The sequence below is a fragment of the Thermobia domestica genome, chromosome 11 (genome assembly GCF_964235325.1).
Source record: "Thermobia domestica chromosome 11, izTheDome1.hap1.1, whole genome shotgun sequence".
Classification (NCBI taxonomy): Eukaryota; Metazoa; Arthropoda; class Insecta; order Zygentoma; family Lepismatidae; genus Thermobia; species Thermobia domestica.
The window spans coordinates 131,657,268-131,672,713 of NC_137464.1; the positions used below are offsets into that span (position 1 = coordinate 131,657,268).

Here is a 15,446-nt window from a genome sequence, read left to right on the forward strand (position 1 = left end):
AGGGAGTTTTCTAACCAAATTAACACATCTTTTGATGGGGTTTCTCAGCCCTGATGTGAAGGTCTTCGCGTGCTATAATTTGATTAGAAAATTTCGTCTGAGCACAGAGTTCACAATTTTTCATGTATAGTTTAAAAGTTTGTTTTTGGTTTTTCCAGAAAAATAATTCTTGAGCCTATTTCATGCATTTAGTTACCCCGAAATGTCCTGTTTCATGAACTTGTTTTATTGCACGTTGAACCAGAGCTGTGGGAATTACTAGGATAAAAATTAAATGAAATCTTTGAGTTTTACACGTCCCACGGTTATGCCAAAAGACACGGTGATGATGAGTAATGAATGAAATGGTGAAATGAAGAAAGTGGGAGAAAAGGAGAGAACCCCGAGAAAACCCACGCACAGGGTCTTTGTCCACCACAAAGTTCACTTGGCGGGGGCTGGGATCGAACCCAGGACCCCAAGCACAGGAGGTGAACGCTCTTCCACTGAGCCACCGCGGCCCCGTAGGGAATTACTAGGAGACAAGTATTTAATTTAGAATTCCGAATATAGAGTAAATTAATGCTAACTCTAATTCGCTCATTTGCTTCCTCAGTATTTAGTTTATTCTTTAATTCACAACAATAGTTATCTGATGCTTGTAAAGTCTCTAATTCACTAACTTCAAACCACGTGTTAACATCATAGTTTACAAAATTTATTTGATAATTCTTGGATTCGGCATGGCATTCAGGAGTATTCCGACTCAAAATGTCCGCTATTTTATTGTCGATTACTTTTATATGTTCGAAACGAAGTTTGAATATTTGTAGCTTTAATAAAATGTTGGTTGTTCACATATCTAAATTTTGTAGAGTGAACGCATAGGTCACTGCATTGTTGTCGCAATGAACTGTAACTTGCCTACCCAAAATATAGTAAGAAAAATGTTCGCACAAGAACAGGAGTGCGAGAAGTTCTAGTTGGAAGATAGAATAAGATACTTCATATAATTTAATTTACGACTGGCACACTCGACAACCAGTAGGTCTCCAGCTTCTTCATATTGTGCCAGGTAACCAGCTAAATTTTCTAAAGAGGCATCTGAAAATAAGTGAAAGGATTTAGAAAAATCATGTTGACTGAGTGCCTGAAGTTCACTCAGTAGCACCCTCAATCGCTGAAATCGTTCTATTAGCTCAGGAGTTAAACAATATTTCTTATCCTTTTTAAGTAACTCAAAGAGAGGTGCAGTTAAAGCAGCAAATTAAGGTATAAATTTTCTTTTCCTTGAGATAATTCCCAAGAAATATCGAAACCTTTTCTTAGTTTTAGGGACTGGAAAACATTTAATTGCTTCATTTCGTTTTGGGTTCGGTTTCAGTTCTATTCCCTTTACAACATGACCTAGAAACAAAATTTCGGTTTGCACAAATTCACATTTTTTAAAATTTAAAACAGTTTCCGCATTCTAAAATTTTGAACAATTCCTCCAAATGATTAAAATGTTCCATTTAATTTGAACTATAACATAACAGCTCGTAGAAATACACCACCACAAAACACCGACTATTTAATCCAAATGTTGTAATTTAACAAATTCGATTCCGCTCCCGTAGTCTACTGAAGGTAAGGGAAATATCTAAAAAAAATCTTGATGATCAGATCCTCTTCTTCCTCCTTTAAAACACGTTGATAATTTTAAAGGGGTCAATTCGAAATCTATCACGAAACGGAAAAGTTTACATCATCTCTATTCCAAGTTTCGGGAGAGAAGTTTGATTGAACATAAATCATCTTACCAGTGACTGCTCAATATGCTTTACGATTATGCCTGTCTAACACGATGTAGTGCCTCTAACCACTTACAACAATACTTTTCAATGATCGTATGTCGCCTACCCTGACTTTAGCATTTTCCTATTAGCCAATTAAACAACTTAGTTTCCAATAGGGGACCACCGTCCATCTCGATTCTCGGCACCGATTTTACAATTTCTGGGTTTCTATTACCAACAATGTTCTTACTTGCACTAACACTAGCCTCATTGCCCACACATTCATCATTTGAGTTTATTTCCCTTAACGCCTGACATTCATCACAATGCCATTTTTTCTCAGTTTGTTTTAGAATCTCGAATTCAACAGGGTTCAGTTTAACACAACTTACATGAAACCATTTTTGGAATCGTTCACAACTTATAGATACTCTGTCTCTCGAGTTATCTCAACACCCATACTTTTCTGGTTCGTGTTGGTTTATTGATGACTTACTCATCTTTTCGTATTATCTGAGTCACACATCTCGAACGATCCATAACCATACTCCCACTAAAACATATATATATATCTAAAAATTATTTGTAAAAGCATTATTATTATTATCATTTATTCACAATGTACCCTTGCACACAAGAAATCTTTCACCAGTAATATATCTTAACTACTAGCTAGATCCTTTTAGTTGGACGTTGCTAATTTATGAAATATGCTTTTTATGCCATAAAAGAACAAGTCAAGCCAATTTATGAAATATACTCAGATTGCACATCTAATCAAGTGATCAAGTTCTTTTTATTTTTATTTTTAGCGCAACGGTTATTATCAAAGATTATCTATCTATAAAATATCATATACAGCAGCATCCAAGTCCTTGTTAAGATAATATTCCAGTAAAGAACTCCCTATAGGTGCCTTCCATCTCAATTCAGGCAGAGCATGTACCATCACCATCTCAGATATTGTTGAAACTTTTTTTTTTATAGCAACTAGACATGTTTTTAAGAGACCCATATTTTTTTGTTTTGTCGAAAAAAATTTTCGCGCCAAGTAATGGGCCATCAAAGACGGGGAGTACAATTTATGAATTGTAAAAGACATGGAAAATGGTCAATTTCGGAGCCCCACCATTCAGCTATGGAGACAGGTAGAGTTATAATTCTTGTTGTGGTATGTACATAGGGATATAAATAAATTATTATAGTTTGGTTTGCGCATGCGTATTTTTTTGTACATAAATGAACAAATTAACGTCAATTTATCTGAAAAGTCGAAGTTTGCGAATTTTTTTCAAGCACTTCCAGTTCGAATTTTAAAATTCTGTTATCACGGTTGGTAAGACCTAGTTACCGGCTTTCCGAAAAGAATTTTTTATCGCTTCTGTGTGCAACCCTTTTGTCGCAAAAAAATTCGAGAAATTGTAAAATTCTCAAAAATCGCCATTTTCTCGAAAACACCATCTTTTAAAATTCTGAAATTTTGTCAGATGGTTCAACTTTACATGAATAATAAACACACCAAATACCATTCTCGACCAATGCTTCATGAATTAACTACAGCCTTTTGAAGTCAGCGAAGTTTCGTCAGCTTTGATGTCACAGTTAGCAATACTGGAAACAATAAAAGTGCAATGATTTGATGATGTTTGTTGTTCACATTAATTAAATGAAGAATAAAAGGTTTTCCTGACTGTTTTTTTTTTTATTATTATTATTTTGATCAAAAAAGCTCTCTGGAATATTAAAATGAGCCTTTCCCCTACTCGTCCGTTTTCTTAAACCGAAGTAATATGAGATGGAAATTACGATTACGAAACACAGATTTTAAGTTTACTTAAAATGGCCATCCAATAAATTTTGATGATCTACAAAAAGCCTGAACTATTACATCAGTAATGATTTGGAATGATCCAGACAAAGTCTAAATTAAGTGTGATGTCATTACAGTGATCGAAAAAGGACAAAAAGTTAAAAAAAAAAAAAAATCGACACATTTTCTTACGCGTTCCATCAAAGAAATTTACGGACTTTTTAAACAGAACAATCTCAGCATAAGAATGGGTCACTCGGAATTTTATAGTATTCGACTAAAGTGGGTCAGTCCGCAACCTGCGAGGGAAGTGTGTGTGTGTATTGTGCAAATTTTAAGTTATCTGCTACTGCGTTGCAACAAATCAAAGGTGCAACCTGTATTGAAGCTGTCATGAGTGACCTATTTCCTTCAGTAGTATGATCCGCTGAAAATTACAGCTGTCTTCTTCAAGAATGTGGTGAATGTCCTGGAATGGAAGGAATAAGTGTGGAGTCTTTGATCCTGTTGAAAATGAAAGTGTTACGTACGCCATATGGGAAAACAATGATCTCGTTTAAAAAAAAAAAAAAAAAAAAAAAAAAAAAAAAACGGTGCCACTTTCTGTTTTCGTATCGTACATTGCTGGTTTAACTGTAAGAATTGTAATTCATGACTACATCAAGAAAATCCAAAGAGAATTAATTGCTACCGAAAAGCATGTATAAAATTTCAAGATACAAATTCTATTTTACTTCATGTGGACTTCGTTGAAAACTGGACTGTTATTCTGCAAAGTGAAATTCAGAGTTATCACCGGAATATGGAACAACTGACAGTTTTGTTGTAATAACCGACGATAAAACATACATGTACTCATAGTCATAGACAAGATTCTAAAAATACTCGAAGAAAAGCGAAATATAGGTTATAGAAAAAGGTTCGAATACGTGGAAATAAGGGTCTACAATTTCGCAAACCGTGTCAGTGATTTCTGAAGGTGCTGCATCCCACTTTAAAAATCACTTTCAGATGTTCGAGATGCAGACAGGTCCGATAAAGCAGTGAAACCGGCCATGCTTGGGTCTCTGCGACAATATTGGGAGGGGGAGGGGTTGTAAAGAATGTGGCAATGCCGCATAACCTTAGGCAAAAACATACACACAGTATTAAAACCGCAGAAGAATTCGTGAGTATAGTGCAAGTACAAACTCCGGGTATTACTCTCGTTTTGTTGCCTGGAACTGAATTCGACAACTTCCGGAAGAAAAAAAAAAAGTAAGAATGGGAAAGTATGCGACCGGTAACTGGTATTCAACAAAGTCACCTTTGACTTTTTTTTCTTTTTTTTTTTTAAATGGCAGTAACGGGTCACCATAAACTAACTTCATGATTCCCCCAAAATCGAGCTTCTGCAATTCAAAGTGTAGAGTTAAGAAGTCTGCAAAAAGGAACTTTTGTTACATACATATGCGCAAAGGCGCCGATTTCTCTGTAAATTGGGGGGGGGGGATTCAGATGCAGAAGATATATATATGAGGATTTTAACACAAATTGCATTCAAATTATGCCAAATATTGTATATTCATAAATACAATAGGGGGCTCACATCAGTTTTCGGGGGTCCGGTCCTCCCCCTCAGGATCGGCGCCCTTGCATATACTTATGATAACCAGTGGTGCGTAGCAGAATTATGAATAAACCATGAATTACGTAAAGTTGAAGTGCTGTTTATGCTTCCACATGGACTTTCAGCAGTGTACAGGTTTCCAGAAGAGCATAAGAGAAGTGAAAATAAGTGTTTTGTAATTATCGACAATGTGCTACGCAGGGGCTGATCCAGGACGGACTTCTGGAGGGGGGTTATACTGCTACTTAGAGCTACTTTTAAGACCTCCAAACTCTGGAATGGGTTTTACTTATATATAAAATAAGAAAGTTTCTTCTGGGAGGGCGATCGACTCCCTGGATCCACATCTGGACGAGTTGTGAGTGTACTAACACCTATTTAAGCATCTACACGGTTACATGCTATTAGCGAAGAAGACACCAAGCAAGCAAATGATTGGTCCATGTTGAAAAAAAAAATCAGTGAAATTTTGTTTCCGAAGACCATTTTAAGTAAGTGAAGTTAAAATTTGTGTTTCTCGTAATCGTAATTTCCATCTCAGATTACTCCGTTTTTAAAAAAACGGAGAAGGGGGGAGGCTCATTTTAATATTCCAGAGAGCTTTTTTGATCAAAATAATAATAATAAAAAAAAAACAGTCAGGAAAACCTTTTATTCTTCATTTAATTAATGTGAACCACGAACATCATCAAATCATTGCATTTTATTGTTTCCAGTGTTGCTAACTGTAACATCAAAGTTAACGAAACTTCGCTGACTTCAAAAGGCTGTAGTTAATTCATGAAGCATTGGTCGAAAATGGTATTTGGTGTGTTTATTATTCATGTAAAGTTACACCATCTGACAAAATTTCAGAATTTTAAAAGATGGTGTTTTCGAGAAAATTGCGATTTTTGAGAATTTTACAATTTCCCGAATTTTTTTGCGATAAAACGGTTGCACACAGAAGCGATACAATTTTTTTTTCGGAAAGCGGGTAACTAGATCTTACCAACCGTGAAAACAGAATTTTAAAATTCGAACCGGAAGTGCTTGAAAAAAATTCGCAAACTTCGACTTTTCAGATAAACTGACGTTAATTTGTTCATTTATGTACAAAAAGATACGCATGCACAAACCAAACTATAATAATTTATTTATATCCCTATGTACATACCACAACAAGAATTATAACTCTACCTGTCTCCATAGCTGAATGGTGGGGCTCCGAAATTGACCATTTTCCATGTCTTTTACAATTCATAAATTGTACTCCCCGTCTTTGATGGCCCATTACTTGGCGCGAAAATTTTTTTCGACAAAACAAAAAAATATGGGTCTCTTAAAAACATGTCTAGTTGCTATAAAAAAAAGTTTCAACAATATCTGAGATGATGATGGTACAATTTTTTTTTTGCCTGAGTTGAAATGGAAGGCGCCTATATTTGAGTTATTCAGATTAAAAAAAAAAAAAAAAAAAAAAAAAAAACATCAATTCGCATTTAGTATGTTATTTGAATAACACATATTAAGTTACGATTGTAACTCTTTTATTGCTTATTCACATTTCAGGTAAAAAGAATGACATACAATACTCGCTATGAAGTTTCGTTAATATGAGAAATGAAAGGGAAAAATCTATACAGTATTAATTGTTACAGTTCGAAATGTGTTACATATCCAAATATATTTTGATTATTATTCAGTTTTATTGTATTTCCTTTTTCAATAAATAAGATTTTGTAAATATTATTATATTTGTTCTCTTTTCCTAATTCAAACACTTGAATAACCTCATATTATTCTCATTTACATTATGTCAACTAATTATATTCTCCCTAAACTTTCATAGAAACCTGCGTTCATTAGTATACTACGAGGGTGGGCTGATAAGTTCTCGGCAAGACCCAGAAGGACTTGAGCTGCAGGCATGAAAGTGTGAGGCTATTCAACATAGTCCCCTCGAAGGTCAACACACTTAGCACTTCGATGCTGCAACTTCTACAACCCCTCACAAAAAAAAAAAAAAAAAAATCTCAAGGTCTGCAAAAAACTGTTCCGCTGCTGTTATCACCTCTTCATCACTGTAAAATTTCTGTCCTTTCAGTGCTGTTTTGAGTTTTAGAAACAGATAATAATCAGAAGATTATACTCTGCAGTTATGGTTTGGCCCTTTGGAAGGTAGTCTGAGAGCAAAACCCATCCTTATCCCAGAATATTGAGGCAAGCACCTTCCCTGCGGACTTTTGTGCTTTGAATTTTTTGGGCCTTGGAGATCCTGAGTGGCGCCACTCGCATGACTGCTGTTTCGCTTCCGGATCAAAGTAATGCAACCACGTTCAATCCTGGGTAAAAAGCCGATTCAAAAAATCGTCCTTGGAGTTCGCAAAATGCCGTACAATCACCTGTGATGATCTCACACGTTCGTGTTTCTGATCCGCGTTCAAACATTTCGGAATCCATTTCGCAGAAAGCTTGCGCATGTCTAACTGATCATGGATTATTGACCCAACACGTTCTTTGGATATGTGCACTTTGTCAGCTATCTCCTGAAGCGAAATCTGTCTGTTGCTCAATATCAGGTCATGAATCTCGTCCACTTTTTCCGGAGTTGACACTGACACTGGCCTGCCACACCTGTCACCATCTTCTGTTGAAAATTTACCACGCTTGAAGTTCGCACACCATTTCTCCACAGTGGAGTATGAAGGGCACTGTCCACACAATGTGTCTAGCATGCAACCATGGATTTCCTTGGGCGACATCTGTTGCAGGAAGAACTTCATTACACCTCGCAACTCCTCCTTGGTGAATTTGGCATCTCGCTCCGCCATGGTTCATTCAATTACCTGTAAAATAAAAACCGTTCATGGTAGAATCGTGACATTTGGTACTTAAACATATAAAAGATCAACATTTCACATGACATCAATTACATCAGGGTAGTACATTCGGAAGGGGGTCGGGCCAAGAACTTATTAAAAAGTTTAAAATTTTACTACAATGGTTTTGTCCTCTATTCTTCACTCTTCTGCGTTATAACTGTCATGATACTGAAACATTTTATCATTACTTTTATATTATTATTATTATTATTATTATTATTTAATTATTATTATTGTTATTATTATTATTATTATTATTATCGCAATCACCTACCAACATAATGCCTCTTCCAAGAGAGCTTAGCAGATTATCAGGTTAGGTTGGCATCATCTTTGTTCAACAACAACTAATACTACTATGTATACGATTATGAATAATGAAGTATATACAAATATAGATTAACATAAAACAGAAATAATGACTCATTACAACATATTCTCTGATGCAGAGGGGAATATCCAATTATACATTCATATGGACAATGAACGAACAAAAGAAATATATATATATATAGAAATGCAATCAGGTTTTTCATAATCACATTTAGGTTACCTCCAAAAACACCATGTTGACATAGTCGAAAAAGCTTTGGCAAATGAAGTTACGTGAATATCATGAGCAAATATCAACTTTATTTAATATTGACGGTAGGTTCAAAGTAAATTTCAAAGGGCAAGTAAAGTCTTATGCACATTAATTTACCCGAGCTAGTTCAAATATTTATATTGGTAAACTAACATCTACAATTAAAAAAATCCCGAAATATTCTTCTTTCGCCGAGTGAACAACATACGACTCTAGCAAAATTTAGTACATTACTTGCATTATAACACTGCACATTCTAAAGGAAATTCTGATATATATATATATATATATATACCGGTAAGTTGTTTTGATTAGTCTATCACCAAAATATTCAATCACTTTGCATTAGGTACTCAAAATGATGATGTGCGACCATCGATGCAATCGTGTGACGCCAGCTTGAAAACTAAAACCATCTCCCTGACGAGTAATTAAAAATCAAAATCACATTACCTTAGTAATGAGATGTTTAAAACCCTATTGCAGGGCTGTCCCCAACGGTGCATACGTTTTCCTTCCAAGGGCAAGTAAACGTCCGCTCTGCTGACAACAGATGCCTGTTTTCGGTTAAATGCTCACGGCCATTGAAATGGCCGAGCTAAAATGGCACAAAGGGAAATACACGAAAAAGGTTATTCATATGCTGAAGCTGATTAAAGATCCAAAAGAAGGTGGTTGGCTTAATAATTAAATATTCGTCCAAAATTCTGGCAATTAGCCACTTAATTATTTCAATTTGTTACCAGCTTCATTCCCTGTTTTTGATGTGCTTTCAAAATTTTTCTTCTTCTTCGTCTAAACAGACTCACTTACGGTATTCCGAATCAAAATACATACGTATTCACATTCTATGACACAATTTAATTTTGGAAAGTGACTTAACGAGTATACCTGATTCTCATTATTAAAATCACCTAGTTATTAATAGTGAAGAATAGAGCACGTTACAAACCAAGAACGTCCGGATTTAAATATTGATACGAAGCAAAATTGCAATTTCCGGTGACAATAAGTCCGGAAAACAAACCTATTACAACTAGGAAGTACAGCAGATTATAAACTAAATTTTTCCTCTTTTGTGAGATAGAAACTTAAATGGTAAGCACTTTCACGAATCGGATTACCGTTCTCAGATGGTCCTAGTAATTTAGTAAAAGTACACATTAAATACGTATACTATATATTTCCTATAATTAAGCATATGTCCGCTTTCCCTAAATTTTTATGTCTCACGCTATTTTTCATTGGTAAGAAAGTTTATATTTAACCGTTAGTGCATTATAGCAATAATAACTATACGAATATCAAAATGGTATCTGCTCAAATTTAGAACAAGGGTGCAGCCGCCACTGATATTATATATATTCTACTTCTATAACAATTGACTAAGTTAGTTCTTAAACTTAGTCTACCGAAATATGAACTGTATTTACACTTGAAGTCTATTGCTATTGACAATTAAAATTAATAATTCGGTTTTCCACTAACGCTGTACAGTAAAAGCTTTATTTCAAACTTTAGACTATTTACCTGAAAGGTCTGAAGCAAGTCTATTGAACAATCTTCTTTAGTTAATCCCCTAGGTACAACGAAGTAAATACAAACTGCGTCTTCTGGATCGCCCATATTTCAAACCTGAAGGAAAAATATGTATGTGATTATCTTCATGTGTATATTGCAGATTTTAAATCAGTACACCTGAGGTGGGAATAACACATTGATAGAGTAGGAAATAAACGTGAGGCGCACATACTAGTATTGAAAGATTTGGGAAAATTACTTAAAAATCTATCTTTGGAAACTACATAATCCTTATGATAAAAGGGAAACGTATCAGTCTGTGAACAAAACTAATTCCTAATAGTACATGCAGCTAGCAACGTGTGCAATCTACCTGACGCAAATAGATGGCTGGGTGTACAGGTAGTTTGCAGATTTGAAACTATTGTGACGATTTCTTTGCAAGTTAAAAGCTGCATAGTTTCAATTTAATTACTTCAAAATACGTCGCCAAATTTAGATTTGAGCATTTTATATTTGAGCATTTCTACAGTAATATATAACGACGATTTAGTTATAACTTGAACTAGGCCTATATTGTTTCAATTTGATTGCTTGAAAATGGGAAGTGATAACGCTGAACATGAATGTATTTTGCTGTTTAATAAGACAAAGGTCGTATTTACTGTAAAAAGATTGTAATTACTTGCATAGAATCCACGAGTATTTATTCCATGTCAAACACAATATACTTTAGCAACTAGCACCATGAACACATTAAATAAACTGCAGAGAATTGTTACCGTTTATTTTAGTACAGTGCAATATTTAACAAGCTTTATCGCCAACTCACAGAAAGCATACTTCTATTAGCACACATTATTATATGTAAATAAGATAATAAATACTTATATAAAATTCACAATACTTATTCCATGTCAAGAACACTAATATCATGTATTACCTGACCAGGATATTAGTGCCGTTTTTGAGGATGGCGATGCTGTTGTTTTTACATCTGTTTCTAGGCAAGCGCGGTTGGGCAGGGGAGCGGACAGTACCACTCTGAAGTGTATCCAACGGCTTTTAAAAATTGCATTTCATATGTTATATGTAGCCCAATCTGTTTGTGCTTAATAAAGAACGCCATAAGTTATATAGTTGTTATTGAATGCAGGAATGGTTGACCATTTCTACAGTAATGCAGATGTATTATGTATAATGACATATGCATGAAAATTAGCAGTTTTAGAACAACACAGCACAATTAACAATTCAGTGAGTTTCTACCATGTATTAAGCAGATTGTATAAAAAATTGATTACGCTTTATTTGATTCCATTATAAAACGCAGAAATGACGATGTCAATGACAAGATTTATGTAGGGTTGATAGCTTAGAGACTTGTGCAATACCTTGTAACTAAGTTTAAATCAAGGTAAGGTTAAGGCTCACGATGCTTGTGTTTATTTTAAGTGTATGTTTATCAATTCACAAATAAATTATTTTCTCGAGTTTTGGCCAGAGAAGAATTCCGATATGTTTCCACTCGAGAACTGTGGAAGTCCTCTCCGTTGGTCTATTGGCAAGCGCATGTGCCTTTGATGTTCATGGTTCTGGGTTCGATTCCTAGTTAAATCCCAAATATTAATTTTATAATCCTTCATTTTCACTATTATCGAAATCCAGTCCTTCGGTAAATTTGTAACAAAAGTATTGATAAAACATCAGAGTATGGATAGTGTAAGCGTATCATCGCTTCAACACATAATAAATTTACAATTTTTATTTATGAGGACAGAAATTCCCCTTAAATATCCTCTGAATTTCTCTCGGATTCTAGCTCTCAGGTAACAAAGAATTAATTCTACTAACTGCTTTCACACTCAATATAACTTCGAAACTTGGGAGTCTAGTGTTATTTTTGTGTCTCTAATACATAATCATTTGTTGATTAACATCAGAAAACTGAGTTTAGCCTGTAAGCACAAGTTGCCTATAGGTCAAACATCAGATGTACGGTCTTGTTTAATAAAACCTGGCTCTCTCCCTCCTTCATCTGAAAAGCTCTGTATTATTAAATTCAAAGAGAAAGGCAATCGTCTTTAACCAATTAGATTTTTATTTCAAGTTTAAGTATTAAAATGTGGTACGTGTGGTTGCAAGATTTTTTTTTTTTTCTTTTTAATACTGAATTTAGGTACCTAATATTGGACTAAATTTGTTCGTGAATTGATGTAAGAAATGGCCGCGTAATTTCCGGCCAATTATTTCATCATCGGTATCTTTGAGCAACGAAATAACAGTGGAAGATAAACTTCGTTGTTTTCAAACTTGATACTTTGGAAAATTTATGCAAGTCGTTTTGTTATTCAAATATATATTCACTCTAATCAGTTTCCCTGAAAATGTATATTGTATACTTTCTTTCTTAATACGTAATTCAGGTTGTTTTTATTATTATTATTATATAAATTTCACAGGTTATAAGGAACCTTCAATTTTCAGGTTCCCCAGTTTAAACTTTAATCGCTCCCCCTCCGCCCCCAATGCAGCATTGGGTATATTTCTTTTAAATAAAGTTTTCAAAATGTGGCAGAAATACTGGAATCTCTTTATTACCAAACTATGCTAAATAATGACGAGTTAGACATAAGAGAAAGTTATCTTTATCTACCATCTCAATCAGGGGCGGATCCAAGACTCCTTCGAGATTAGGAGTGTGGCGGTGAAAGATTATCAGTCTCTCTCTCACCGGACTTGGCAGAAAATTCTCAATGTAAAAGAATTTTGTCACTCAAGACTGCTTATACAATCGATCGGAATTCATATGGTCGCAATTTCGAAGATATCCTATCTCAAAACTGCATAGTAGAACTTGCTTTAAACAATGAAAGCGCAGTTGCTAAATATTTGACTGATTTACAAAGATGAATTTTGAGATTTTGTTAATACTTTAGGAAGAGTAGAAATTCTTAACACTCGAATGCTACGAAGTTCTTAGCGTTTCTTTGTACAACACTGAGGTTAGTTTATTTGAAAGTTATTGCTAAATTATTATTATTTCCTTTTTATTCACTTAAAATGTACTGGAAATAACTTCCATTACTTTTGAGACTGTGTTTGTCTTAACTTGAAGTGGTTTATTACGAACAGGACAAAAAGAACTGTGATGGATTAATTACAAGTAATCCGGTTAGAAACACTGCTGCTTGCATTTTAGTTACAAAACCGTCCGCCCGCACTCACTCGTTGGTCAGGTAATAAGTGAGTAACATGAACACAGTACATATATTCTCAGGAAGTTGTTACCTTACGCCTTATGGCAACGCAGTATTTAACAAGCTTTATCGACCAATAACATGAAGCACGCTACCATTAACCACACTTAAATTTGAGCATTAGTACTTGTGTGAGCAAACTGAAATATATATATAAACAATTGGAACTTCTAATTAATTACGACTTTAACAAGGGTTGTTTGATTTAAATTGAATGATATATTTTCTTTTTTAATCAATGATTTAAATCACAATTATTTTTCTTTAAACTGAAATACAATGCAGTACTCTCAAGAACAATCAATCTTCTTTTCCAATTTAGTAGAACAGGGTTTCTCAACCTGGAGGCGCTAAGATAAGCGGAACAGATAAATATAATCTAATACCGGAAAATATTTTTAAATGTAACTAAATGATAATTTATTTGATAATATTCACTAGTGCACCATACATTTGCGAGAGGTTGCTTTGGGAAATGAAGTATATACAACATTGAGTAGTAAAAATATTACAATAAAATATATTATTGGAATACTATTACAATAAATGTATATTGTAATATTTAACATGTTTAAATTTTTTTATTATTTTTTTACACAATTTTCTTCATTTATTTTACATGTTTCCTTCTATTCACTTATGTTTATATGAAATACAGTGTAATAATCAGTAAAATGTAACTACAGAATTTTTATGCACAGAAGTTCAAAATAATTAACGAAGAAAACATAACAATATATTAATTTATCATATTTATATATGCTTTATAAAAAGATTCATTTCACAAGGCTTTTGAGAAAAAATAACAATTATGGATCATCTCAATATTGTTTTTGGTATAGCAGCAATAGCATGCTGAACATTAAGTGCGACCTTTTGCCCCGCTTTACTCTACTAGAGAAGAAATATCTCCTCCAGTTCCCTTCCAGGCGGCAACGTACCAAGAACTGACGAAACGTTGCCACGTTGGACCGCAATGGATATACGTTGTACTAAGAAGAACGCTGAACGAACATCTCCAGAAACGATAGATATGCGTCTGCCTACCTCTCTGATAAAATCAAGGCTTCTAGAACCCCATGCCCCACTGGTCTCGATGGATATTGGAGCAAAAATAAATTTGTCGAGGAGATTGTTGTATTTCCTTTCCTTTTCTGCCTCTCTACGTCTAGCAACTTCTCCAGCATTCATAACAGTCAATGGGAGGCTTGAATGGGCAAATGTGTCCGAACATGTAAAATCCCAAACTAGTGATTTGTCTCTCATCCAAGGTATTAATGTCATGCCGTCAGGTCGTTTACCATCAGAACGACAACAGCCTGACGGTTCACGAATGGAAGGAATTCCTGCCATTGTGAGGGCTCGCAAAATGATGTCATTAACAGATGAATGTCTGGTGTTCCTGCCTATGCTCTTCATGAATGAGAGGCCATGCAGGTCGCGTTGGGTAACTTGATCCCCGCAAGCTGGACAGCGATGTGGCTCACAAACATCTGAACCTAGTCTTAAGGCTACTGCGATTCGGAAGTTTTCATTAGACATGTGAAGACCTAATTGGGGGGAAGGTAACGCATTTAACCATGCCCCAGCATTTTTAAATGTTATTTTGAATTTTGTTCTGACAGGCATTTTCATTTTTATACATACTATTAAGAACAAAAGAAAATAGGTGTACTAAACATTTTCAGCAGATACAGAGTTGTTCAAAAATCAATTTAAATGAAGGAGGGACGATATGAAACTAATGAGAATTGCATACTGAAATACCAGAAAAATACAAATGCAACAAAATCGGCATATTGAAATACAATTAAAACTGAAAGCTAATCAGATACCTGTGAGAATGATGTGATTTCACTAGTGCGGCAATGAGAATTTTTGTTGATTTTTTAAATTTAAATCAAATCTTTCTCCTCGTATAATACAAGTCGCGAACTGAAGAAAAAGCATTAGGAATTAGTATTAACTGCTAATTATGCCATTTAAGTGAAAGTATTGGGGTTGAATTTTGAATTATCCCCAATCGTTAACCTACATCA

The 15,446-nt window shown here is 34.5% G+C and overlaps 1 protein-coding gene across 4 annotated transcripts in view; it reads right to left on the reverse strand.

Annotated features, from left to right (window-relative positions):
- Positions 1–15,446, reverse strand: part of LOC145664449 (DNA topoisomerase 2-binding protein 1-A-like) — a 1,008,895-nt gene that overhangs the window by 974,566 nt on the left and 18,883 nt on the right. For all 4 annotated transcript variants that reach the window (XM_081731135.1, XM_081731136.1, XM_081731137.1 and 1 more), the window contains exon 2: positions 10,157–10,261. In XM_081731135.1, the coding sequence (XP_081587261.1) occupies positions 10,157–10,252 (96 nt within the window). In that variant the 5' untranslated portion in view covers positions 10,253–10,261. The remainder of the gene's footprint in view (positions 1–10,156; positions 10,262–15,446) is intronic.